Here is a 27,103-nt window from a genome sequence, read left to right on the forward strand (position 1 = left end):
TATGTATAAAAGCTAAAGAGATAAAAGTACACGAGTAAAATATATTAGCGCAATACATATCCCATGTTTTTTTAATTTACGTGCAAAGTCATTAATGCAAAATGACTAGGCGATATGCTCTCTTGTAGCATTAGATATATCGCTTTACTGTAACATGATCTCCTGTGGATATTCGATACTTCTCGTATAAGGGCTTGTAAGTAGGCCAGTAAGTAGACGAATGGACGAATGGTAATTCTACTACGGATGCCCATAGTATTGCACAATTGCAAACGATAAAAAGAATCTCTACATTTAAACGTTAAACGTGATTGGACTCTTTGTACTTTCGTATGTCACGGCCTTGGCCCGCAATGCTACGTAATATGTAGTGCGTAAGAAACGATTACGTAATGCATAGTACGTAAGAATGAAGGGAAAGAAGTATATAATTGAATAATCTCAGGTGTCTTGATTAAAAATCTCAGCTCATCTTGATAATAATTATAATCTTAAAAATGAAAGGAAACATTTAATAATAGAAATAAAAATAATGCATATAAAATTAAAATAATGAGGTAGACTGATAATTTTGAAATGTGTGTGAATTTTATATAGAAATTATTGCTAATATAATTTTTATCATTAGTCATACAGCCACACTGAATTAAACATAACATATTTAATTCTGACAAGTATGTGCTATATGAATAATGTATTAAATCTTTCTCAAAATGCAATACTTTGATATTGAGATATAATGATGAAAAATAAGCTTATCCTTGAAAAGTTCACAGAGAGTTTCTTACAGAATTTATAAATTATTTTTTTTTTCGACCTGAATCACTTCTTAGCAAATTAGCATAATCTTTAATATATCAGCTATTTATAAATGCTTCACATTTATTGCATTTGTATTATTTTATCTCCTTGTAAAATAAATACTTTATTTATTTCGTTTAATGTTATCTAATAAGCTGAGTAGAAAATTTGAAACCTTTAAAAACATCTAAATATATTAAAAACTTTTTACAAAAAAGTTTGCATTAATACAGTTCATAATATCGTTGCTTTCTCACTGAGCATGCAGCTACATGTATACTATCTTATTGTAAATGAACTTTGTTTTTTTTTTTTTGCTCGAATTTTGTCGTATATTGGAATATCAATTAGAATTCGTACTCACTTGCCAATGTAGCGAGGGCAACTTTGCCTATTAAGGCAGTACTGTACGAAATTACAACCCGTTTCGCGGAAGAGGCCATGGCTAATTGAAGCACAGCCAGAGCGACCAGAATCGCCAAAAGGGCAGAGGCGGCAGCGGCAGCTAATCCCGCCATCCACACAGCCACTGGAAATAAAGGAGAAACCCGTCGTAATTCTATTGCGTTCTATTGTAATCCCGCGCTCGGATTTTTGCCGCATTTATTTTTCGGGATGCTAAAATGTCAAATTCCGCAAATAATTCATCCTTTTTAAATAACGCTTTAACGTAACGCAAATAATGCAAAAAAAAAACAGGAAAACAATTAATCATAGGATTTTCAAAAATGTTGAAAAATAATATCAATTTTAAATAGTAATTGATATCAAATATGTTTACCAATACCGTATTATCCTAAATGTTTAATAACAATAAAAAAATATTGATTTAATCTTTTTAATTACGATGATAAAATTTAGGCAATTTTTGCGATTTTTAATCAATGGATAGTAAAGTTATAGACAAAACTGAACTCTCATTCGCAACATTATTAAACTTTTGGTTTAGAAAAAGCAGTCCTTAATTTATGTAAAATTTACATAATAGAAAAATATCCATTTTATAAAAATCCATAAAAACGAATATTTACATTTATTGAATTATGTTAAAAAATGTTGATAACTAAATCTTTTCCGTTCAAATATTCCCACGAAGAATTTTGTAATTGGTAATGTTTAGAAAATCTCGCATATAATACATAGTGACTGGCATTCTATTTCATTAGTATCAGAATAAAGTAATAAAGATGAGAAAAGATATCTGTAAGGCGGGTATTAAAGTGTCAACGTTCTTTTTATAATCATATGTAAAACGAAACACTCACAGACTGGTTGAAACCTGGAGACATTTTGGCCACACCATTCTCTTCCGTAAAGGAGATACTTGCATTGTCTCCATGGTCCGAAGTAGCCTTTTTCCGCGGCAGTGCCAGCTGTAACAATATAAATGGAGGAAATTGGATGATAAAGAATTTTATTTTTTACTCCCCCTAAAAAGTATAATAAGTGTGCGGTAAAAAAAGTTACCCGGTTTCATATTCGAGCGACTTTTTTTATTCCAAAAACCTAGTAATTAAAAAAATAGTATGACGCTTCTCTACTGCGCGCTTAACTCTAGAATGCATAATTTAGTATGTCAATTTGACTCGACCGTTATTTGAATTGTAAATTGCAGGGAGCATTTTGTTAAATTAGCATATAACTATTCTGCATGGAAATAAATAAAAAATAAATAAAAAAAAAATTTCGCAAAATAACACATATAATAATAACGATATATGTGTAAAAGTTACCATAAGTAAAAAAAATGTAATAAATCACGATATTTAATCACAATAATTTAATCAAATTAAAAACTAATTATCTAATAATCTAATTAAAATTCAAACAAAATTTAATTAAAAATAATTTTTAAATCAGTTATAATTCCAGTTACATTACATATAACAATATGTAGTATAGGAGATTCAATTTCCAAATATTATTTCTTTTTTTTTTATTTCATCTTTTTGAGAGAAAAATATCATAAGAGAACAAAACTTTATAATCTAATAATTTATATGAAAATTAATAAACTATATATTCATAAAATATATGCGAATATATTCGTAAAATCGTAAGATTATACTACATTATAAAAGATTAAGATGAACGGATAATACGTCTATTTTATATCGAAATATATATATATATATATATATATATATATATATATATATATATTTCTCGTATGAAAATATAAAATAAATATATTCCATTGATTTCAATACGATGTAAAGTCAAATACGTGCAAAAAATCAAACACAGTACCTCTTCCCCTACATACCACTGCGCGTCAAAACATCGTAATCAAAACAGATACGAGACCTCTTCCCCCACCATCCACATTCGACGGCGCCTCAAAATATAATTGTAATAGGTAAACATGCGTTTGTTCTTATCGGGCAGTCGAGGCGGAAAGATCTCAGTCGCGCGATTCCTTTGACTCTCAAAGTCAAGCAAAAAGACTAACACGTCTCTCAAAATATTCCGTTTAATACTATGTTTAATTATTGTATGGCACTGCGTATATGTCACGTTCGGTTAAAAGGTACCGAGCACGCGACTCGATAATCTAAATGTCAATCTTGACCGTAATCGTTGGAACGTCCGCTTAACCCGGATGTAAAACGGAAAAAGAGAGAGAGAGAGTTAACGAACAAGAGACTCCTTTCGTCTTTGCTTTAGGAAGACAATCGCGAAAGTACGGATAAGTGGAAATTGCAATTTCGCGAAGCTCGTTTCTCCGTTTAAATGATCCGTAAACTTGCCCCGCGCATCATCGCGAGTGATCTCTCAACCGCGAAAGTCTATTTTATTTCAGTCGATCTCACGGAAAAGTACACGACGCGTTTTTATTATCAACGCAAAATCAAGGCAGGAATAAGATAAAAATTTCTCGGCGAATAACGCCTTTCACGTAATATATAATATGCAAATATCTATATATTTAAATAATTTTACCAGCATCAAAATATTCGTAGTGGAAGAAATTCAATTTTTCGATATATATCGCACTTTATTACACGATTCGATAAACTAAAGAGATAATTCGATATTAACGGTTGACCAAGAGTTGGATATATCGTAAACACAATTGTAAATTTAAATCATTCGTATCGCGTATTTCGTATCACGTATTTCGCGAATAACAGATGAATTGACCAATATTTATACTGAAAACTTATTCTCTTTTTTACAAAAGCATAACAGTCGGCCATTTAGTTAGGCGAACGATTTACAAAGCGTGATAATTTCATATATTACGAATAATTTTCTTTAATTTTAATTCGTATTTATCTACACATCTGTATAATAATATGAGATAATAATTATTTTTAAATACGTATGTATATACTATTTATGAAAAGTGCGGAAGATAACAAAAAATAGCAAGCAGCTAAAACAGCAATAATAATATATAGCATCATCACGTAGTCGATAAAGTGTCAATCTGGCTGCGCGATTATTGAACGTCGCTTCTTGCGCATCGTGCTCCTTTTCGACGTAACGTAAGAAGGTGCGCGTCGCGTGTCTATAAAATCGGGAGTGCCGTACAAATGTATCGCGCGATCGTGTTCTCGCGATAGTGAGTGCGGATATTGCGCGAGTGCTACGAGGAATCTGCAACCGAGGAACAAGGGAGGAGGAGGAGGAGACTAGCCAAGATGGAATCAGGCAACGGCGCAGCAACCCATGGGTAATGTATTATTTATTATACTTGCATAATTAATTGCTAAATTCTTGCATAATTTATTCTGCGACATTTTAATTTTTCATCTCTCTTATTGTATATATATATAAAATATTTTTTTTTGTAATTATTAAGAATTTATGTATTTTTTAAATAGATATTTAATAGAATAATTATATAATTTCTTCACGAAAAAAATCATGATTCATAAAAGTCTATAAAATTCTCATATAAATAAATGAATCATACAAAGGCAAAGTAAGAGCCAGCGCAGTAAAATTTTATTGTAATTAAATTATATGAATTAAATTACATAAAGTAACGGCTTAATAATAAAAAATGTATCTTACAAGGTACGTTATAACATTTATCTTCGGATAATATATGCGATTCACACTTGTTTTATGCATTTATATTATTATTACATTTTTAATACAATATATTTCATTCACTTTGTAATTGCACTGAGAATAATAAACAAAGAATCGAAACATATGCTTTTTTATAATTAAGTCTATCGCTACTTTAAATTAATATAATTTGATTATAATAAAATTTGCGCTCAAATTACCGCGTTGACTCTTATTAATTGCCTTCACTTTGGCTTTCCCTTATCTTTATACGATACATTCGTAAGACTCTTCATTGTTTCATTTTAATTTAAATAAACGAAATAATTATATATTTTAAACAAATTTAAAGTATTTTATTTATATATAAGAGACTTTTATGTAAATATAAAAATGTTTTTGGGAAAAATATATATATATATATATATATATATATATATATATATATATATATATATTAAACGTTGCTATAATTTGAAAAAAAAAGAAAAAAAAAATTATATTTTACAGATTAACATCTTATACAACTCCGCTGCTGCGCATCTGTATCGGTGAGTTTAAAAAATAATATTTTTCATTTTCAGAATATGCTTCACTATTACATCTAATTTCGCGAAAATCGTGTTTTCGGTGATAATTTTTCTGGTACTTAAAACAGTATTAGAGTATGAGAGTACAGATGTTAGTGAAAGCGATGGTCCATGTAATTACTTATTGTTAACATTGATACATCTAATCGACGCGTCCATCGGTGAGACGCCTAATACATTTCGAAAGAATTGATACATATTCTCAAGTGGAAAGCGTATTAATAAGAATCACTATCGGCATATAAATCTCAGTTCGTTAGTTACTCTAGAAGCATAAAAATCTTATGCAGAAGAGCGCTCACATAATTTCATATCTTCTTTAAACTTTCAACGTAGCAGAGATTTTTTTTCTTTGATATTAACCGTATGAAAAATTTCATATATATTATTTAGTGTTTTTGCATTCTGTCGAATATTTTGGTTTAATTTCGATAAGAAATACCTCTGGAAATAGAGGTGCTCAAAGTTCGTAACTCCCTTCGGTTATTCTAAAGTCGTTTTATACTAAAACATAATTTATGCGTTCAGCGAACACACGCCTGTGTAAACTCGCGACGTAGCAGGTGCAATAATAATAACAATAATAACGCCCGTAATCATATTTCGCGAAAACAAAAACAAAATAATAATAATAATAATTTGGCAAGCGCATGTCGTTTCATTAGTCTCGCGAGGAAAAATGCGTCGTTCTAGGAGCTCTAACTTATTACGTAGTCCGCTAGCCTACATTAATATATTTTGCTCCATCTCGTCTTACTTTAATAGATTACACGTATGCTTCAGGAAGAGATACGCGAATTAAGCAATCTGCATACCTGTCGAAAGATGGAGAATGTGCAAGAAACATACTCGTCATGAATTCTTGCGTGACAAGAAAATATATATATTTTTGATTCGTTCACCTCAATGTTCACGTATTAACACGCGTTAAATTTCCATCAAACGCTTTGAGAAGAGATGCGAGTTTTAAAAAATACGGAGATTAATGCCATGAGTTTTAATTCGATGATGTGTTCCACTTTAGTGGCGTTATATATTATCGGAAATGCATCATCAATGTGCATTCGTATCGGTACGTTATTCCACGCTGCAGTCATGCAAAACCGCACGTCATTCGCCACACACTCGGGTTAGATTGCGTTTCTTCTTGCGGCATGTTTGCCGCAACTTAAAATGGTACGCTTTTCAGGAAGAAACACGCAATATGCTCTCTCGGAAAATATGTCGACAATATCGCATTACCAATACATATATAATATCTTGAGAGTTATATTATTGCACGTACGATAGATTGTACACATGTCAATCGAAAATATATTTGCTTCGTAAGATAAACTTGCATCGTTTGTTTCATAATATTACATTATTGACGATAATTGCGATGAATTAAGCAACACATGAAGCGTGTGATTTAGAAGCGTAAACACGAAATTGCTTTTTTTTTACCCATTCATTCGAGTTGCGATGTGTCGATCCGGCATCAAATTTAATATCGAAGCAAGAGAGCGTGTCACGTGAAATATTAATTGCATGTGATATCATCACTTATATTCCGCATGACAGAATCATTTCGTACTGATACTCGTAAATATCTATCTCTGGCTTCGATAAATTAATGCTAATATAAATGATTGAAACTATAAATCGTTTCGTCAGCGATGAATTTTAATATAAGAGTGAGATAAGATACATATACATGTAGGTACGATAACCGACGTTAACTCTCAATCTTTCGAGTGATAATTAATAAATAAAGAATTTTGAACTTAAATCCAGAAAACTTGATAAAATTGATGGTGATAAAAATGATGGTCTCGGCTTACATTCCGATGCATTTGTAATCCATGCATCGTAATCTAAGACTTATTGTTGACGAGGTATAATTAAATTAGCATACATTCTATTATTATTGACTAAATTTTTATAACTTATTAAAGGTAATTTTAACGTGCGAAACAATTTCAATTTTCAATATTACATTACGTTATATATTAGGTCACACTTTAATTCGGTTAACAAATTCAAATTAAATAATCTGTATTAGGCGTCAATGGATTTTTACCATCATCTGCAGTATATCGACTGGATCTTTCCATTAATAATTACAGCCTATTAGTCGGCTATGCAATAATTATGTCAGGCATGGAATGTCAACAACTGTTGCGAAATCACGAAAAACTTAATAAATACTCGTAACGCTTGTAATTAAATGGCACGTCCATCCCAATCATTTCATACTCCTATCGACATTACGAGTGTTATTGACTCTGTACATAAATTCTATTCTGTATATAAATTCCTGCAATTTGATTTCTGCATAATGTAATAATAATAATATTTTTCTAATATTCGTATATATATATATATATATATATATATATATATATATATATATATCTGCTTAAAACCTGCAAACTAATTATCGTATGATACGCTCGGTCATATTTTTTTCCGTCAAAATGTACAGTACATTTCTTTTATGAATGCTCGGAAATGACGCTATCGCATTGCGCGACAATAATTGAATTTCTTTTTTCCATTAACCCGTTGTCTCGTGCACGGTGGAAATAAGACAAGCCTCTTATCGCAAATGAGATGAGAATAGGTACATGGCGTTACATACACCTACGCGGCCTCGTTCGTACATTAAAAGGTCAAGCACGTTTGTTCTTCCACGTTGAATTCGCTAATGGTGTACGGCTGACGTTGGTCACGCCAACTGTAAACACATTCCATGTAATTCGCATGTGCGTAATAATTTCAACGGACGCCAATATATTTTAGCACGCTTTATTGAATATTCCATATAATAATTCCAAGAAAAATATCTCGAGGGAAAGAAACATTTAGTTTATAAAAAAAATTATTTGATTTAAAATACGTATAGGATTATTTAATATTTCAATTCTTATTCGAGTTATTTAATTGAAGTATCACGCTTTATCGTAGAACTTGTGCGTGTATCGAAATATCTCCTCGTAACGATGTACGACACCGTTTATCATATAGTTTCCGTCTCGTCTCGGTAAACAGCAATCTAGTCGATGTACGTGCTATTATAATTCAAACTGCCATGAGTTTAGCCTTGTCGCGATGTGTTATGCAATCCTTCGTGGCACATCATAACGAACGCTCTGCAAATGATTTCGCGCTTTAAACAAGGTGATTTGTATTAAGTTATATTGTTCACAAAGTTGTAATTCATTATAACTTGAATCTGACTTGATGATATAATAATTATCTGAAGCTATAAACAGAATTTGAATTATTACGTTTTCTTGCAAAAAGATTAATTATACTTTGAAATTCGGTTATTTTAAAATTGAAACCCTATTAAGAAAATAATAATCAGTTTTTCAACGATTTTTGATGCTTTATTTTGTTCATAAAACATGAATTAATTAAAAGTAAGCTTTGAAACAATAATTAAAATTACATTATAAAATAATATTTTGTTGTTTCAAGTGATAAATTTCATTTTAAAATCTCTCTTCATAAAATCACGTTTAAAATTTCACGATTAAAGCGACTAAAAAAAAATATTGAGATTTGTCGCAATGTTGTTGATGCGAGATGCGACGAAGAATGTTGAGAGTGACTGGAATTTTAATTAAACGATTGCAACAATAATAATTTTCCTTAAATATGTCATACTTCCGAGAATATTAATGCAAGAGTCCCGGCCTGAAGTTAACACAGTCGTCGCACTCGGCGTGCATTACGAGATGAGATAGATGATTATCCGTGCGAGAGCATATGCAGTTACGATTACGCAATAATTGCGTGACCGGGAGATATGAAAATGTATGATGTGCACTTGTTGCCGACTGTGCGACCGTCATGTGCGCAATACCTGTACAATACGTGCGTGCATAAATAAACGCCGTCCGCACGTTCGTGAACTATGGCGTCGTTTTGTTCTCGCGTATGCAAGCAAATCCGTGAATAGCGTACGATGTGTGGACAGTACTCAAGAATTTACTGGGAAATACTTTCGAAACGGGACTATTCGTCCCGATTGTGCCGTTATAGGTGGATTCAATATAAATAAATATAAATTCATTGAAGCCACGCGAGATTGAAAATGTGTATCGTGTTATGCATGCCTTAAAAGTAGAACGGAAATCGCACATAGAAGCATTATTTATTATTTATCAGTGCATCGAATATTTTATGAAAGAGAAATTGCATACTCAATTATTTTCAATAATTATATTTTTGCCTGCCATTTAAATGTTTCATTTTCTTTCTGTCGACGAAAACAGAAATCTTTATATTTGAAAATAAATCTGCGATATTAAGAATAATTAATATAGTATGCATATCATTTTTCTGATTGAGATTTTGTAAATCAGAGGAATATTTTTCAAATATAATCAGACATTTTATTACTGCTCGCTTAAAAATAATAAGTATTTATATTCATAATAATAATTATAAAATTGTATTGAGAAAAATTATAAAGTTATATAAAAAATATATATAAAATAAAATTATTAATTAATAATAATAGTAATTAATTAAACAGTTGAAGAAAAAATATAATAATAAAAGATAATTATATTAATAAATGAAATTTTTATATTTTATTATAAAATTATTTCGATTGTCGGAAATAGTAGTAATACTATGAAGTTTACTCCGATATTATTATTTTCATTGACCGATGTCAAGTTTTGTCCATCCGTGAAAAAAATATATTTATCGTAAATTAAATTTGAAATTGTTAATTTTATCTGTGTAATAATAAATAAAATTTTGCAAAAACAAGAGTAGTGCGCTGTCATCATTGAAATCGCGTGAAGAACAATAAATTTAATTAGAAAGTCAAGTTGTGGGAAGGGCGCTTAAGATTTTAACGTTTTAGAAACAAAGGATACGGGAATGAAGTGGGCGTCATTGCAGTCTTGCGAGAAGAATGCTTTTTACAAGTACATTGCAATAGAGGCGCGGAAAGATTAATATTCCTCGCTTGGGGTCTAAGGAAAAGTAGTCTCGCATTTCAATGACGGTGTAACATCACATCGTTTCCCGACCACAACCGTTAAACCGCCAAACCGAGAAGAAATTGCATTTTCTCTCGTCTCGAAATACGAAGATAATCTACTGCCGAGCGTGACACATAAATCATATTTTTATAAAAGATTATTAAATATCAAACCAACGTTTTCATAATATTCGAGTTAGAAATAAATGCGGGTTTTTTCTTAGAAAGAAGTAGTTTTTATAATTATCGTTACATCTTTAAGTAAAGCCATATTGTTAGCAATTAGACCATTATATAGTAATAACACACGCTAAAGTTATTTTTATATTTATGCTCTCCCCGTTATGTTGCGTCATTAGAAGCTATGCACTTCATACTATTTCATGTGGGTGCGAACGAAGGCGTATCGTTATCTGGAAATGTTCTACATCTTTTTATACCGGTTCACAATAAAAGAGCATTAGAATCGTAACGAGGAGAATATCACGCCGTTAATATCAGATTTAATCTGGGATTTTCTCGGACGTGCTCGCGCTATTAATAAATCGACGATCTCCGGATTATAATACCGTGTTCTTTTGGCCCTGCGGGTCGATGAAATAATCGCCGTGTAATATCGATCGATTGCCGCGCGATAATGCTTTATAAATATCGCGCCGTGAATGGGGAAACGTTACATGATGCTTGAATGAAAAGACCGCGAACGTGCGTGTAAATATAGCCTGTAACACGCTATTTTCCGCGCACGGTGAAAGGAGCACACGGCGCGCGCGCGCGGTCGCCTCTCGCAGTCGTGGAAATGCCCGGCATTTATGCCGCACGCCATTTTTAGAAGCTATTCACGTCGTAAAGTTACGATAATGTTTCATGAAAGCGCGAAAAAAAAAAAAAACGCTTCTTCCAATATCTCGTTCCGCGTTCATCGAACTCTCATCGATTCGTCTTTATGGCGGCACGACATATGCATCTTGATCAAATTACCGCTTGTAAAAATCTTGGCGTAAGCAAGTAAACGATCGGCAGTAAACGATAAAAAATTTGGAATCATAAAACAAACGTCAATTCAAGACAACAGTTTCATAATAGATGATTATCATCTAGATAATATCGATATTGTTCAGCTTTTTTAGAAATAGAATTGAATAGAAGCAAAGAAGAAAATTGAAATCAAAATAGTTAATGGTTATAGAAAAAATTAAGAGAGATACCGCGATCGATAGAATAAATAACGTTGTCATTCTTTTTGTCGAAATTAAAAATTATTCATCGCGTATCTTATAATCTGCCGATATATCTTTTTTCTCGTATGACGCGCGCATATCATGGGCGGGATCAATTACGGTGTCCTGTCTTTAATCACGCGCGACGATAAGTGGCTATTAGTTTTCGATATAAAAGAACATCCTCGGGCGCGAAGTGGCAATTCATGTAGCATTCTTCCCGTTTCATAATTTACGAGAGATCTCTACATGCGTCGAGATACCCGTCGGAAAAAATATCGCCACCCGAGAAACGTCCAATCCCGGCCAGTTTCATATAGCTCGCTCCACGTGGTTCTTGTTCTCCCGGAAGCTTTAAGTAGCTTACGTTATTCCGTGAAAAGATCCGGCTTTCATCAGAATCATTTTCAGATATTCGAATTCGGTCCACATACAGCTTTATTTCTATTAAGTCATTTTATCATATCCAACCATATATATAAAAAAAATATGTATTTTTGGCGATAATAAATATTAGATAATAAATTTAAAAAAATGTTTCATAATTGTTAATTTAATTGTGAATCTTAATTTAATCGCAATTTAAGATAATTATTAAATTAAATCAAAAATAAATTGCAAATAATAATTAAAGATACGAATAAAAAATAAAAAAGAAAGATAATTTAGCGCAAAAATTTTGAATAAAAACAATTGATGTGTCTATATTCACTTGTCGATGTTAAAATAATAGCAATTTGGCAACGGTTACAAAATTTTCAGCAGTGATTAAAGCTGACTTGAATATTCCTCATTTATATCTCCTCCCTCCTCCGCCGCGAAAGGATTGTCTCTAACAATTGCATGAAATGCGCACAATGGTTATTGCACAGTTCAAGAATGCACGACATATCCGTTCGATGATACGATACATCGCTACGACATAGTTGAAGCCTGCATTCACTGCCTTCCATCTCGATGAATGCTTCCGCGTGTGTATTCATAAATTGCAAAAACAAATAAAATTCGGAACTACTCTATACAGGATAACATACATGCAACGAATATCGGTATATCCGATGTCTATTCGGTGGATTCCAATCAATCATCGAGATATCCGATAAAATCGAATGACACGATTCAACATGTGTCATGAGACACTTTGTATTTCGCAACAAAAATATGCGACATATCTAGTGTTTTTATTGTGGGTGTCTATATAAATCAAAATAATGTAATACGAATCTTTCAGAGCGCGTAAAATAATTATTTTCAATGTGAAAAAAAAAAAAACATTATTAAGACATCACGCGTTAAGATATTACATGTTCGCGTCATTTTTATTCGTTTCCCATGTTGCATCTTCGTTCTAGCCTCTAACGGTCTAGAAAGAGTAGAGAGAAGAAGCGAAGAGCCACATTGGAGGACGTTGTCTTACCGTTCTAACGATTAACCATTGTAATGGTACCGATCTATGCTAAATACGGACTATTATCGACATGACATCCTGCAGATCTCGGCGTCACGATCGGCACGAACACGCGAACCATGACCTGGGTGTAGCCTGCCCGCTTGCAATCTCGTTACGAAATGCGCATGGCGCCATATCCGTTAGTTATCTCGAAAAAAATCTATTCGTAACGAGTGGTGGTGTGCCATGAAATTATATTTGGATTTAGGATGGTGTGTAAAAATTCGTAGAGATTTCGCCCGGTTCTCCAATTTCTGTAAAAAGCTCGACTTATTTATTTTCCCTTCTCATCTAATAATAAAAAAGGTTCTTTGATGCGACTTGATTTCTATCGCATATTAATTGCTCGCTTCAACATAATAAGACACTTGAATGATTTATATTTTTTATAGTCTCTCGTCGATTTTCCCCGTGATAATTTAATAATTAATATCAAGTGCATTTCTTTCGGAAGAATAATAAGTATTAAGTAAATAATTCATAAGTCACGTTGCTGCGTATATAGTTGCAGGAATGATATGACTGCGGTTTGTGATTATTGAAACCGATGTCCATTGAGAAATATATGATTCATTTGTTGCAATTCACATGAAATCTTCGACTTTGACTCATCATTCACAATGAAGGTTGAATATCATAAAATATGATGTCATAGCGGTCAAGATTCTTATTCATGCTACTTCTCATTAGCTTTTTAGTTTTATTGCCCTTGCATACGAAAATCGCGTACATTCGTCTCGCATACGTGAACATCAAACAGCGATATTCAGCTTTAAATATGGTGCCAGTGAGGGCACAAAGAGGGCATAAGATCAGAGAAAGAATTCGCGAGTGCAATCTTTCATTGCTATCATTTTTCAATTATCCCATGGGATTACAGCAATAGCAGTGTACCTCCATAGAGCTTCCGAAGTACAAACCCATAATTTTAATCATCCATATTTACCTTCGTACCTATCACGCTGTTGAATTCCTTTCTCATAACTTCATGATTCTAGTTTTCATGGATGCGAAATTAAATTCGAAAAGAAAAATATTTGACAAAATTGTAAATTATGATCTTTAATATATTTTAAAGTAACGAGTAACGTAATTCGTCGTAGAATAACGTTTATTAAAAATGTTTTTCAATAATTGCCAAAAAAGGAGAAATATATGAAACATTCTGTGAGAAAATTATATTAAATGTCATAATTAAAAAATACTATAAAAAATATCTTACGAACTTGCGAAAATTATTTGCAGCAAATGCATTTTTTCTCATATATATTTTTCTATTTCATATTTTTACGTTGTTAGGTTTTCTTAAAAATAGAAATATTTCTATTCACATATAATAATTATATAGGAGGACTTCTATATATTTAAAAAAAAATTGTTAAAGCTTAAGAAGTTTTAACAGAAATTTTTTTTAATTTAAGAAGTTTTAACACAAAAAAAAACCTTTCGGTACGATCGTCTGTATCGCGAACATATTCGCAACCGTGGCCGTCTGTTTTCGTCGTAACTCGCTTGACTCCCGCCATTAAGTCTCGTGGATTATTACGGACAACGAGAAGCAATTATCCGTACGAGAAAGGTGAGCGTGCAAACGTGGATCTTGTTGCAACTATGAAAGTGCATTGAGCGCGGGTTACACACGACGATTGTATGTGTGCACAACATGCCATTCGCTACGCAGTCCATAGTTGCGCACTTCCGGCCGCGCGCGCCGGATGTTGAACTCCCCCGGAGAACTTCTCTGCGAGACGGGATTTACGTATAAACACGATTTATCGTCTACGAACGCGACGCGTAATCGTGTTATCGCCGCATTCGCGACGCAAATTTGCATCGCAAAATGTGACCTGCGTCGTATATGCTTGCCGTGAAACTAACATCATTTAATTTTGCGCCTTAATGCTTGTGCACCTTCTCCTGACATTGCATGCAATATAAAAATAGTTGCATAAAATATCACTCCCCGACGACAATCATTACAAAATGTCGAGAATTTACGAGCTATATATCGCGGAAGAAAGATAGCAGTTGATAATGTTTCTCTTTTTTTCTCTGGTCTTGTAAATTGCAATTTAAAGCACTTGGCTAACATAATAATATTAACAGTAATAATATTTTTTATTATTTCTTTGTGTAAATTGCTTCATTTCTCCGTTGCAAGGATTTAAGGATACTCTTCGAATAAATGTGTTATAATTAAATGCAAGAAGAAAATAAAAATGTGCTTTTCTTTAATTACAGCTAATTTCAAAGAAGGATAAAGAAAAAGATAAAAATCTAAAAACTATAATAATATAACGGAAAAAGCAGATATAATAGCAGTTCTTATTATTATTTTCTTTTTTTAAGTTTAAGTTTGAACAATTTCTCTCAGTCAATGCTTGATAAGAATTTTTTATTTCTTGCAAGCTTCAAGAGTTTAATTTTAATTATCTCGGTTTAATCAAACTTTTTCTGAATTCGATACATTTTTTTGAATTTCATGAGATTTTTAGATTTTTTTGGATCTAAAGTTTCAATCATAGCATACATTTATATTTTAAAAAGAAATAAATGTGAAATTGTTTTTATAGTCTATTTTTCTTGTCTGTTTTAACGGTGTATAAACAATTTACATATGTATTTTAAATGCTCATTACTGACTTTTATTGTACAGAAAAATTTAATCTAAATGAAGTTTTTATTGTAATTAAATACTGGCAAAGGCTGAAAGCTGCGTATTATATATATATATATATATATATATATATATATATATATATAATGTAATATAATTATATATATAATGTGATTACTATTATTATCAAATAATGTACCGCAATAAAATACGCCTACTCTGTCTCCTCTACCTGTAATTACATCACCCACACAATAATTATACATATACATGTGTTGTCGAAACTTCAAATACATTCTCTCCGAAATTTGTTTCATAAATCTATAATATAACAGTAGTATAACAGTATTATAACGTAAACGCCCACGCGAAATGTATGTAGGAATTTGCCGTGGGAGAAATTCTTGGGATTTCGTAAATTTCAAGCCATGGGTATTCGAATAAGCAAAGCATGTCAATGCTTACGTAAATGCATCTTCATCGAAAGTCAACATTTGTATTTATTACAATACATACATCTTTCCAAGTCTCTTACATGCAATTAATTATTATCAGAATCGTTGGAATCGTTGGAGAAGACATTAACAGTCGATAATTATTAATCAAAGTCATTTCTTTTTTTAAATTTTAATAATAGAATTAAAATAAAAATATGTATATAAATATTTATAATTATAATTTTTATATATAAAAAAATGTATATAAATATTTGATTTAATAATATAATACATATATGTATAGCGAAAAAATATATAAAATCAATTATCATCTTTCTCTCTTTCTTTTTTTCTTTTTTTATTATTATTGCTAAACTTCATATATCCTCCTTTAGCTTTGCAAATATCAATTCGTAAGCTTGAAATGTGTAACATGTCTATTAAAGACATGTCATAAACATACCGCAACTTACGTCAATGAATTTTGGCCGCTGTGGCACAATTTCTCAGTCCGTCATTACGACAGATGCAGCGATTTGCTTTGTAGGCGATAAAACGGATTGAGTTGCGATTGTGTAGCCGTTGTATTGAGCGCAAACGATATGATTGACATCGTTCATATTCCCCCATCCTTCCAATTACGTTATCAGACTGCTTTGGTGGACATTTTCATACATTACATTAACGTGTAAAATAGTAATCGAGATCATGATTCAAATATAATGATCAGAAGCAAAAAAAGGATAGCTGTATCTAGTAGACGCACAGTGGAAATTTTCTTTTGTGTTAATGATATCTGAACTATGATATATTCATTGCGTTCATTATATTAAAATAACACAGAAATTACATTTTCCTTAATTATATAAAAAAATTAATTAGGTTAATTATAAAATTAATGCATCTTATTATAATATCCTCCACATATCATGATTGAAAAAAGATAAATATGATCAAAATATATTCAAGAATTATTTGTGATAAAGAAATTAGGATAAAAGTAATATCGAAACATTTTCTTAATGTGTTTTTATATTTAGTCGCCTGATTAGAATTTCATAATATCTCTCTTTCTCTGACACATTAGTTTTAAATTATTTTTTGTACTCACGTAAATATCTACAGTAATTTTAAATCACTTAAAATTTAAATTACTTTTAACTAATTTGTAACAGTATGACGTAAGATTTATTATGAGAAAAATATTTATTATATAAGAAAATATATTATAGATTCATTATTACATTAAATAATTAGATTCTGATTTCAAAAAATACATTACAACGTTACACTTTAAGTATTATTACATTACGCTGCAATGGGTATCAGTCAGAAGATATTTCTTTGTATTAGCTACTCGAGAATCTTGCGAAACAAAAAATTTTAGGACGTGAGCTGAATTTGAAAGGGCATTTCATAATCCGATGAAGTATTTAAACGGAGATTTCTCATAATAATGCATCATGTTCCGTTACATTACGAGACTCTTTGTGCCGGTGAACGAAACTCCCGCGCGAGCGGACTGTAATTTTTAGAGAAAGATCGCATAGAGAGCGGGAATCTCGGAGGAGGAGAGAGAGAGAGAGAGAGAGAGAGAGAGAGAGAGAGAAAGAATAGGGTGAGTGAGAGCCAGGTAAAGGCCGTTGCACTCCCGGCTCGAAGACTCCCGGGCCCCAGCATATAGCGGTACCTTTTGCCTCTCTCTTTCTATACATATACCACGCACGCATGCACGTATACACGCGTCACGGCATGCTCGTTTTATCGGCATTACGAGTCGGCCATGACGCGTCATCAATCGGATCTGACATGAGAGCGGCAAATTCCATCGATCAACGATGGTTCCCGAATATAATGGACGAACAAGAAAATCACGCGACTATCGCGAGTGAAAGCGTCGTTTTGCATCGTGTGGCCTTGGGTAATTAATTTTTTGGATAATTAATTAATGTAAATTTCGATAAACGCGTCATTAAAAAAATTCGATGATTCCAAATGGAGCGTGGTAAAAATTAAGATATCGCTTGTGAATAGAATTTAATTTTTGTGAACAAACTCCTAATTTGAATTCGCGTATATATAAAGAAGAAAATTGCGATCGTGAATTTTCAAGACACAATAGATTTAATCTTTTAATTAAATTTTCATCCTTTTAATTAAAAATTGTTTTATTAGTTTAGAAAAAAGAAATATTTACTAGAAACACGTATACAATCATAGACTATAAATGTAGTTTAGATTATACAAATCCTTGCATGTATATGTATACACGTGTCACATACCATCTGAATGAAAAAAAAAAAAAAAGATCTATATATTTGATGAGTCAGATTTAACAATAGCAAACGATACAATTCGCTTTTACGCGAATTTTGTAACAATCGATTGCAAGTGAGAGCTTGGACTGATGATGTATATTGTAAAAGTGTTGTTAGATGTTTGTGATAGCGCAATTAGTTTTCCAATTTTAAAAATCGTGAAATCCCTCAAATGGCGAAAAAAATTTTAGTTTAACATAAGTTTAATTTCTATTTAAATAACGAAATAGATTGTTTCACGTAGAAACTTAATTAAAATAATCCATAGAATTAGAAATCAATAAGTTACAGCAAAGCAGCAAGAGTTTCTATTAAATTTATGTTTTGGAAAAAAAGATCGACTCGATACTTGACGAGAAAAGCCTATTACTAAAATATAAAGTCAGTCTATTAATCGAGGAATATTACATTTTCGTAATACGTCTATATGATTACAAATCACAGCAATATTTTTGAAATCATATGCGTGATAAAGGGAGAGTTTGCGGAAATATTACGCACGCAACTATCGATTCGCCAGCAATAATTACGCGACGAAATTTTGCGAGAGAAGAAACTGAGAGAAATGCGTGTGTCGCGTCATTCGTGACTTATCGACTCTCATCACGGAACCTTTCCGTCAGACCCCCCGTCTCTCCATCCGTAATTAACAGCTTCCCTATGCGCATCGTCGCTCTCGTGTTACGCACGACGAGAGTGCGCGTGCGTAACAGTACTCCCTGCGCCCACCTGTGAATCCGCGCACCTGCGAAACGTGTGAGGGCTCTCATCACAGGTAGCTACATACCTGGCGTACCTGTGCGCGCAACGCGACCGTGCCTATACGTATAGAGGGTGTCCCTGAAATAGGTCGCTAAACTCTGGGAACATATTTCTACTCGGGTTGAGGTCATAGGTCAGAAAATTTGTCACTTGCCGTGTGATAAATATTTTTCGCGATAAAAACTTGCAAGAATGCTTAGGACATTCGTAGAAGGTTCAAGGATTTTTTTCGATAAATTTTCAAACATTTTCTTTCGCACGGTATGTGCGTGTGTATGCATGTTAACATAATTCTTTTTAAACTAATTACGGATCCCTTTCTATCTTCGTCTCGAGTAAAATGCCTCCAAAGTTGACGGTCTACTTTAGGAACATCCCGTATAAATAGACTTCCGCGCCCGATATTTCACGGCGGTAACATATGGTAGCGCACACCTGTCGTATATACAAAGCATGTTTCTCGCCTGTACGCGTGTGCGTGAGTCGGTAGGCGGCCACGAGTTTATCGAACGACGACGAGTGTGGGAGCGCGTCTCTTCTGGAGACGCGCGCGCGCGCGCGGGACTTTTATTTCCGCAGATTTTTCTCTCTCCGAAGCGGGAGAGAGGAACCTTTGCGGCGGCGGCGGCGGCGGCGACGGCGGTCGCATTATTACCGCGATGCTCTTCGATACGCGTGTCTACACACGACGACGAGAGAAGCGGAGAGAGCCGGCGAGACACAATGGTGGTGACGGGAAACGGATGGGAATCGCGTATGGGAAACGCTCTTACGTATGCGTTACAACGTACAGCGTTGGTATCGCGTGCACCGTTGAAATTTCAGCGAAAACTCTCTTAGGATCATTATCCTGTTAGAGTGATAATCGCACGAACGCAAGAGTCGCGTCGGAGATGATTACGGGTTGATTACGCGCGATATTACTCTGGCGTCAATTTACGCGGAATATAAGAGGGATTACGTGTGCCGTTGTATATTTAGCGCAAGGAAACCGCGCGTTATTGGTTTCCGAGAGAGCCGCTGCCCGCCGTCGTCATATTGAGCAACGTCCCGTCGTCATCGTTCCTTGAAACGCGTCTTTATATCGCGGGATATAATAGATAATGAGCGCCGCGATGACGTGTTTATTATGCAGCGCGAAGCCGAGAGAAAACAGTATGTGTGTGTGCACGCGCATTTATTTGATCGTATACTTCGAGTCACTTGAAACTTCTCGCCTTGAACGAGTCTTTACGGTTTACGGTACTCTTGTAACACAGGTGGTTCACATATGAAAGAATTCATAGATAGGTATTTTAAAAGTACAAAACTCTTGATACTCACATAATATTGCGTAGATGATTTTAAAGAGAATATTTTAGTTTGATTCTCTTGAAATCTTTTTAAATCTTCTTTGATCACCAAAAATGTAATCAAAATAAAGGAAAATGAAATAAATAATATACAAAATAAATTAATAAAAAGAAATATATAATAAAAAGCTTCAAAATTAATCAAAATTACTCTACTTAAATTTTAAATATATATATAATAATAAGAATAATTGGCACCCAAATGATCACGCATAACAAGAAAGAGAGAGGATCATGTGCAAAATAATAACGGGCGATATACGCACGAGCGAGAAATTGCTGCTCTCGTTAACCAGGACGGAGGAAACATCATTAACGCGATTACGCAAAGAGTGGATGGACTTTGAGAGTACACACACCTCGTGATGGAAATTGCGCGGCTAAAAGAAGGCGGCGTTAAAGTCCGAAGGCCGAGGCTCCAACACCTGGAACGTTGCCGTAATAATTAACTAAGAGAGAAACGGATCCGGGAGGTGGACGTGGAAAAGCGACGGCGCTCGTAATGCCGTCGTTGTAAAAACGCTAGAATTAATTGACTAGATAGACGTACGGGAAGCCGCGTGTATACACTGAATTGGGTCAAGCCTTTACTACACTCCGTAAAAGCATACGTTCACCGAGAGGGGGAGAATCACCGGCCGGCCGGCCGGCAGGCGCGTTTTGATTTTGCTAGGTTGAATATATGAATGAACAGTACGGAGAAATGTGTTTCTAACTCTTCGAATGTTATTTAACACGCTCTACTTGCGCCTCTCGATGGCCACGTCGCGAGAAATAACGTAACTCGCTCGATAATCGTACACATACCCGCGCCGTGCAGCACGTGTTTCTCGGGATGTTTAATGAAGAAACATAAATTATAATTAGGAATTGAGAAAGGCTCGATTGATCTTGTTTATCGATGTAATTTGCACGTTATCGCAGTCGATGATGTCATCGTCTTCACGTCATGAATAGCTTGGGCATGTATCCGATGAGAAATGTAAATCGTCTCAAAACTTATGGATATATTGGATTAATTGTACGATAATATACAAACAAAATATGTTTATAAATTGCCATTAGATATTTGGGGATACACAATTTTTGTGAAATAAATAAATATATATGTATATAAGTTATAAAATGTGATAACAATTTCAAAATAGAATTTTGAAATATTCTGGCTGCTTTATTGCGACTAGTGATGAATTATGATTTGATCAATGAAAGCTATACAATAAAGTTTTTCATTTATTCACACAATTTGTATAATATTTTGAAAGAGACAATGTATTTGGCGCGGTACGTCCAATCAACTAGATCGTTATCCCGGATACAATATCGGTTTGTCCATTTATCACGTACAAAAATAAATCCAATCTAGCGTAATCTAACGTTCTTTGACATAATCCCGTTATGTGCTTAAAGAGCTGCATCGCTAATCAACAGTCGAAACAAGATTCTCCATTATCGATCATCCTACGAGATGCGCGAACGTATACAAGGTGGAATATACAACTTTACATTTCCTATTACCTGTCATGTGAAATAATGTATCGCATATGTCTTGCACGGGATATTGTAATATCACATTATATATCGCGAGGAGAGAAGTAGTAAAGTTGGCCTTAATTATAGAGCATCAACGGTCGGCGTTAATTCAATTCCTCTTCTCCTCCTTTTCCCTCTTCATAGTAGGACGTACAATCATAATTTATAAGAAGAGATGGCAACTCTAAGCAGATATTCTTAATTGTTAGTATCAACGCAACTTAACATCTCGTCGTTCATTATTGTATATGCGCTTAATTAAAACTTAATTAAATGATATTCTCCTTTTCTCAGCGTAAATCTTTGAAATCTTTCGTCAAGTAAATTGTGACAAAGATCAATCGCGAGTAAATTTATTTATATTAACATAAGATAACTTATATTAATAATCGACTTATCACGCTCGATTCAAAAATTTCGATTCGATTGTACGATATCTATCTCAGTTTCATTAAGAGCCTAGTTTACTTTAGCAATATAAAAAATTAATGAGTTTTAAAAACTTTTTTTGAAGAATATTAAAGAGAGAGAGAGAAAGAGAAAAATTGATTTTTTTGGCGTTTTACAGGTTTTTATTGATGTTTAAATATATTAATATTTTTTAATCTTGGATATTTAATTTTTTTGTTCATTATGAGCCTCTGGCGTGCTCAAAAATTTAATTTATTTAATTTTAAACAGGATTAACTCTCTAGTACAGATAGTTAATAAGAATAGACATCAAATTGATATAAATCAAGCGGAAAAAATGATAGTGTGACATATTGTTCCTTGTGCAATTGTGTAAAATGAAAAAACTCGAGGTACTTTTGTCCCGTAGAATATTTTTGGGATACTAAATCTAATTAGAATGTAAAAAATTAATATTTAATAATTTTCTAATCTTCAAGAAATGAAAAAAGTTTCAATAAAATTAAACTATCTAATTTTGAACTATCAAATTTTAAAATAATACTACTTTTTATTTTTTAATTTTTACAAATGAAATGTGGATTCAATTTCAAAAATATCTTACGCTCAAGTTTTTTTTTTACTTTATGCATTTTTGAACACGCTTTGCATAGAGACTCGCATTAAACAAAAAAAAAATTAAATATCTAAAATTTAAAAATACTGACGTACTGTTTAAAAACATTAAAAAAAACATATGTTAACGTCAAATGATGATTAATATCCTTAAAAAAAAATTCTAAAAAAATCCATTTTTGCTAAAGTAGACTGGCCCCAATTGGGCGTGTCCTTCTTCGATAATAAATATATTCTTTATCACATGCAAAGTGAAACTAATGTAAGAACTTGGACAAAAAGGCAACGGTCGGGGGGAATCTCACGAGTGAGATCGCAAAAAGGAATTGGCTTATTTGCGAAATGACTCACGCGTGCAGGCTTAATTGATAAAACCGATCACGCGCGTCTACCAGTGACTCACCGTCAGGATTGGTGAAGTATCCCCAGGTGGGTGTCGCGGTGGCTGCCGATTGTACGACCAGAGCCACGACACTCAGGGCCAGCGCGCCGGCGGCGCCCCGCGCCGCGACGGCGCGCTTCTCGCTCCGTTGCGGATCGGTAGTCGTCGTGGCGACCGCCCTCACACCGCCCTGACGAGTGCTCGGAGAATCGGTTGCCATTCTTCATGCCGTTCGTATTCTCCGCGAACGTATTCTATCGATCCAGACGACTCTGCTTCCGTCCGAGAACGGTACTCTTGTCGTCGTTGTCGTAGATGAGTCGCGGAGGAACGATCCGCATAGATGATAACGAGAGGCTCGGATCGATCTTCACGATGTGTTTTTTATCGATGATATAATGCGTAAATTGTGTAAAGATTGCGCGTAAATCGACGACCGCGATTGATCGGTGATGTTTCCTCGCCTCGGAGATATCGATTGATTACAGGCAGATTTAATTTCACCGATACTGGGCGTGCTGCATATGCTGGTGCGACCGGAAATTAACCGTCCCGCGTGCGATTCGATACTGCCGGAGGGTATCGATTTTCCCATTTAACGTCGATCATTGCTCGTCGTTGAGAAATGAGAAATGTTTATCGATCATGCGCTAATTATTCCATTAACTTTTGTTTCTCAATCACAGATTAATACGATATATGTTTATATTCCGGATAAACAAAATTTCACTAGATCAATGATTAATCTTTTGTTTTCTTTATATCGGACGCTCCTTTGTGCATATCATTCAAATTGATCGATCCATAGCTCTTGATAAAAAATGAAGTGTTGGTGGAATTTGATCCTGTCTGTCGCACATGTCCTTGACTTTAATCGGAAATCCTGATGATTCCGCGTACCAACCCGTGTCAGATCACGCGTTTAATCTTGAGGTCTGCTCGTCGTTGTATCGTCGTCGCGGTCGATAATCGAATCTCGTATTAGTCGTGTTGTCGCGTTCGCACGCATGCGATCGATAACCGGTGCCGTGAGAGAGCGAGGAGCGGCGGAGGTGGTTACGGTTGGGGGAGAGCACGAGACGGCGGGGGGCGAGCAAGGTGCGGCGGGGTGCAAGAGAATCGCGCGTATCGGATTAAGCGAAATTCCACATTCCTTGTGTACGTGTGTGTATGAGCGAGTGTCATTCCGCTTCCTATCTCGTCTTTCTCACGATCCTTCACGAGGATCTTAGATTGTTTCTAGAGCTAATTTTGTTTTATTTATTTTTTTTTTTTTGAGGGGAAATATGTCCTTATCTCATTTTATTTTATCTAATTTTTGAGCGAGGGAATCTTTATTTCTAAAAGCGTCTGTTAAGTATATGAGTTTTCTCTCTCTTTCCCTCCCTCTTTTGCCGCTATTTCTATCTCGACGGGAACAAACGCGCGCGCGTCTTTATCATCTGCATACGTATTATATCTTTCTCCCTCTCGAAAACCCTTTGCTAAGGCTATCGGTTCCCTTCGCAGCGGACTCCGTGGAACCGGTTTTTGCGACGTGTAAAGCGGCGCGGCTAAAAATAAGATGTCTTCTTTCTCCGTCTTCCTTTCACTGCCCCTTCAGTCCCTCCCTCCCTCTCTCTCTCTCTCTCTCTCTCTCTCTCTGTTATTCGTTCTTTCTCTTGCCCTTCTTCCGTTTGTCTTTCCTCTTCGTTCTTTAATTCTCTCCGTCTGTCTCTCCGCGTTCCGCTTCGGACGCTCCGTCTCGACCGTTCTCAGGAATCTTCCGGGAGGAGGGGGCACCGACGTGCTAGATCGATCCAACGATCACCGAGCGATCATCGATGAATTGGTTGGTTTGGTTTTATCGTCAAGTCGTGACCGTGGAAAGTGGCAGTCTCCCGAGCATCGCGTCCTCAAGACGCGCATTCTTCTCCCTTTCCCTTTCTCTTTTTTTCTTCCTTCTCCGCTGTCTCTCGCAGAAGTGTCTTTTCTCCGATGCGCAGAAAAACGCGAAGCGACTTTCTCTCTATATCGTCGTCGAGCGGATTGGGATCTGGGCGAATCTGACTATCGTATCCCGCCGCCGCTCCTTCGAGGTCACGCGTTGTCCGTTAGGTTGGGTTGGCTGATAGCCGCTTGCTATTCACCACCGAGTCGACTATAGTGCCGCTATAGTTATCGATCGCTCGCGGATACGCTCGCTTCATTTCGTGCCACGTCTCAGCCCCGAGGAGGAGCAGTTTCGCAACGTTCCACCGTTACACTCGCTCGTTAGTTCGTTCATCTACACACTCGCGCTCCTTCGTTTCTCTACTCCTTCGCTATTCCGCACACTGTCAGTGAACAGCAACGACGGCTCTCGATTTTCCCGCGTGCACTCCCGTCCCGATCACTTTCGCCCCGTGTGTCACCGTGTCACCGTGTATGTAGGTCGCGCGGACATCGCCGAACGCACTTGTCGGTTTCGAAAAAGAGCTCGCGGCGAGAAGGGACACCGAGTTATCTTCTTCCACGAGGATGACTTTCAGACATGCCTTTCTCGTGCGAAGGAGTGCACTACGTAATACTAGCGAGTACTCCGTTATTACTCGACTCGGCTTGGCGTGGCGCGGCGCGACCACGACGTGTCCTCCGCGTACCTGTCTGTCCGTTCGACGAACGTGCGCGAGTAGTCATGCATAAAGAAAAAAAAAGGAGAGAATCACATATATACACACACACACACACACACACACACACACTCGCGAATGTCGCTATTCACACGAGAGCGCGCAGGAAAAGGTGCGCGGACGTAAATAAAAAAAAAAAAAAAGCAAGGAGAGAGAAGAGCCAGTCACGGGATGTGTTTGTACCTGCGTACAAAACTGACCGATGCACACGCGCTCGCGCACGCACGACGGACGGGCGCACGCACGCACGCACGCACGTAATAACGCGAGGAATACGGAGCGTGCGTGTAATACTCGAGCGATGCGCGCGCGAGACGGGAAGGAAAATAGAGAGAGAGAGAGAGAGAGAGAGAAAGACGTACGCAGAGACGGGCGGAAAGATGACAGGAAAGAAAAAGAAGGACGAAACATGTACGCGAGCCTGCGCGCTGCGCGGCATACTGAGGCCCGATGCCGAGCGACGCGGCCGAGCTGCCCGGATCGCGCGCGTGTTTCATCTCTCTCTTTCTCTCTCTCCTCTCCTCGTTGCTCCGTCTTGCTCCCCTCTCGTTTTCCAAGCGCGCTTGTCATTATACTCACCACTCATAATTTTGCGGCTCGCTCGCACTCGCTTGCATTTTGCTTGCACTCACACTCTTTTGTCTCCTTGCTGCTCCAAGTCGCATTTTCATCCCGTAGACGTAACTGGATGGAAAGATGGATTTTTAGCAAGAGGAAAGGGGGATGAATATTAAAATATAAAAATAGGGGAAATCTGTGAATGTAATTGACTGTATTATATTTTGATCACCTCATTTCAGTGTATTGAATGAAGTGATAATTATTTGTATTGTACAGATTCCGAGCTGTTGCATCGAGATGTACTCTTGAGAAAAGAAGTCTGTTTCGTAAATTAATATGTATCTGTGTTTATATTATTCCCGTATTTTATACATCATTATTCTGAAATACTCT

At 35.2% G+C, this 27,103-nt stretch overlaps 1 protein-coding gene across 1 annotated transcript in view; it reads right to left on the bottom strand.

Annotated features, from left to right (window-relative positions):
* LOC126858409 (uncharacterized) overlaps window positions 1–26,596 on the bottom strand; it is a 40,951-nt gene extending 14,355 nt beyond the window's left edge. The window contains exons 1-3 of the mRNA XM_050608696.1: window positions 23,520–26,596; window positions 2,067–2,174; window positions 1,166–1,330 (exon numbers count right to left, since the gene is read on the bottom strand). Of these exons, the coding sequence (XP_050464653.1) occupies window positions 1,166–1,330; window positions 2,067–2,174; window positions 23,520–23,718 (472 nt within the window). The 5' untranslated portion in view covers window positions 23,719–26,596. The remainder of the gene's footprint in view (window positions 1–1,165; window positions 1,331–2,066; window positions 2,175–23,519) is intronic.
* Between the last annotated feature and the right edge of the window lie 507 nt (window positions 26,597–27,103).

Source organism: Cataglyphis hispanica, chromosome 25, assembly GCF_021464435.1.
Source record: "Cataglyphis hispanica isolate Lineage 1 chromosome 25, ULB_Chis1_1.0, whole genome shotgun sequence".
In the NCBI taxonomy this organism is placed as follows: Eukaryota; Metazoa; Arthropoda; class Insecta; order Hymenoptera; family Formicidae; genus Cataglyphis; species Cataglyphis hispanica.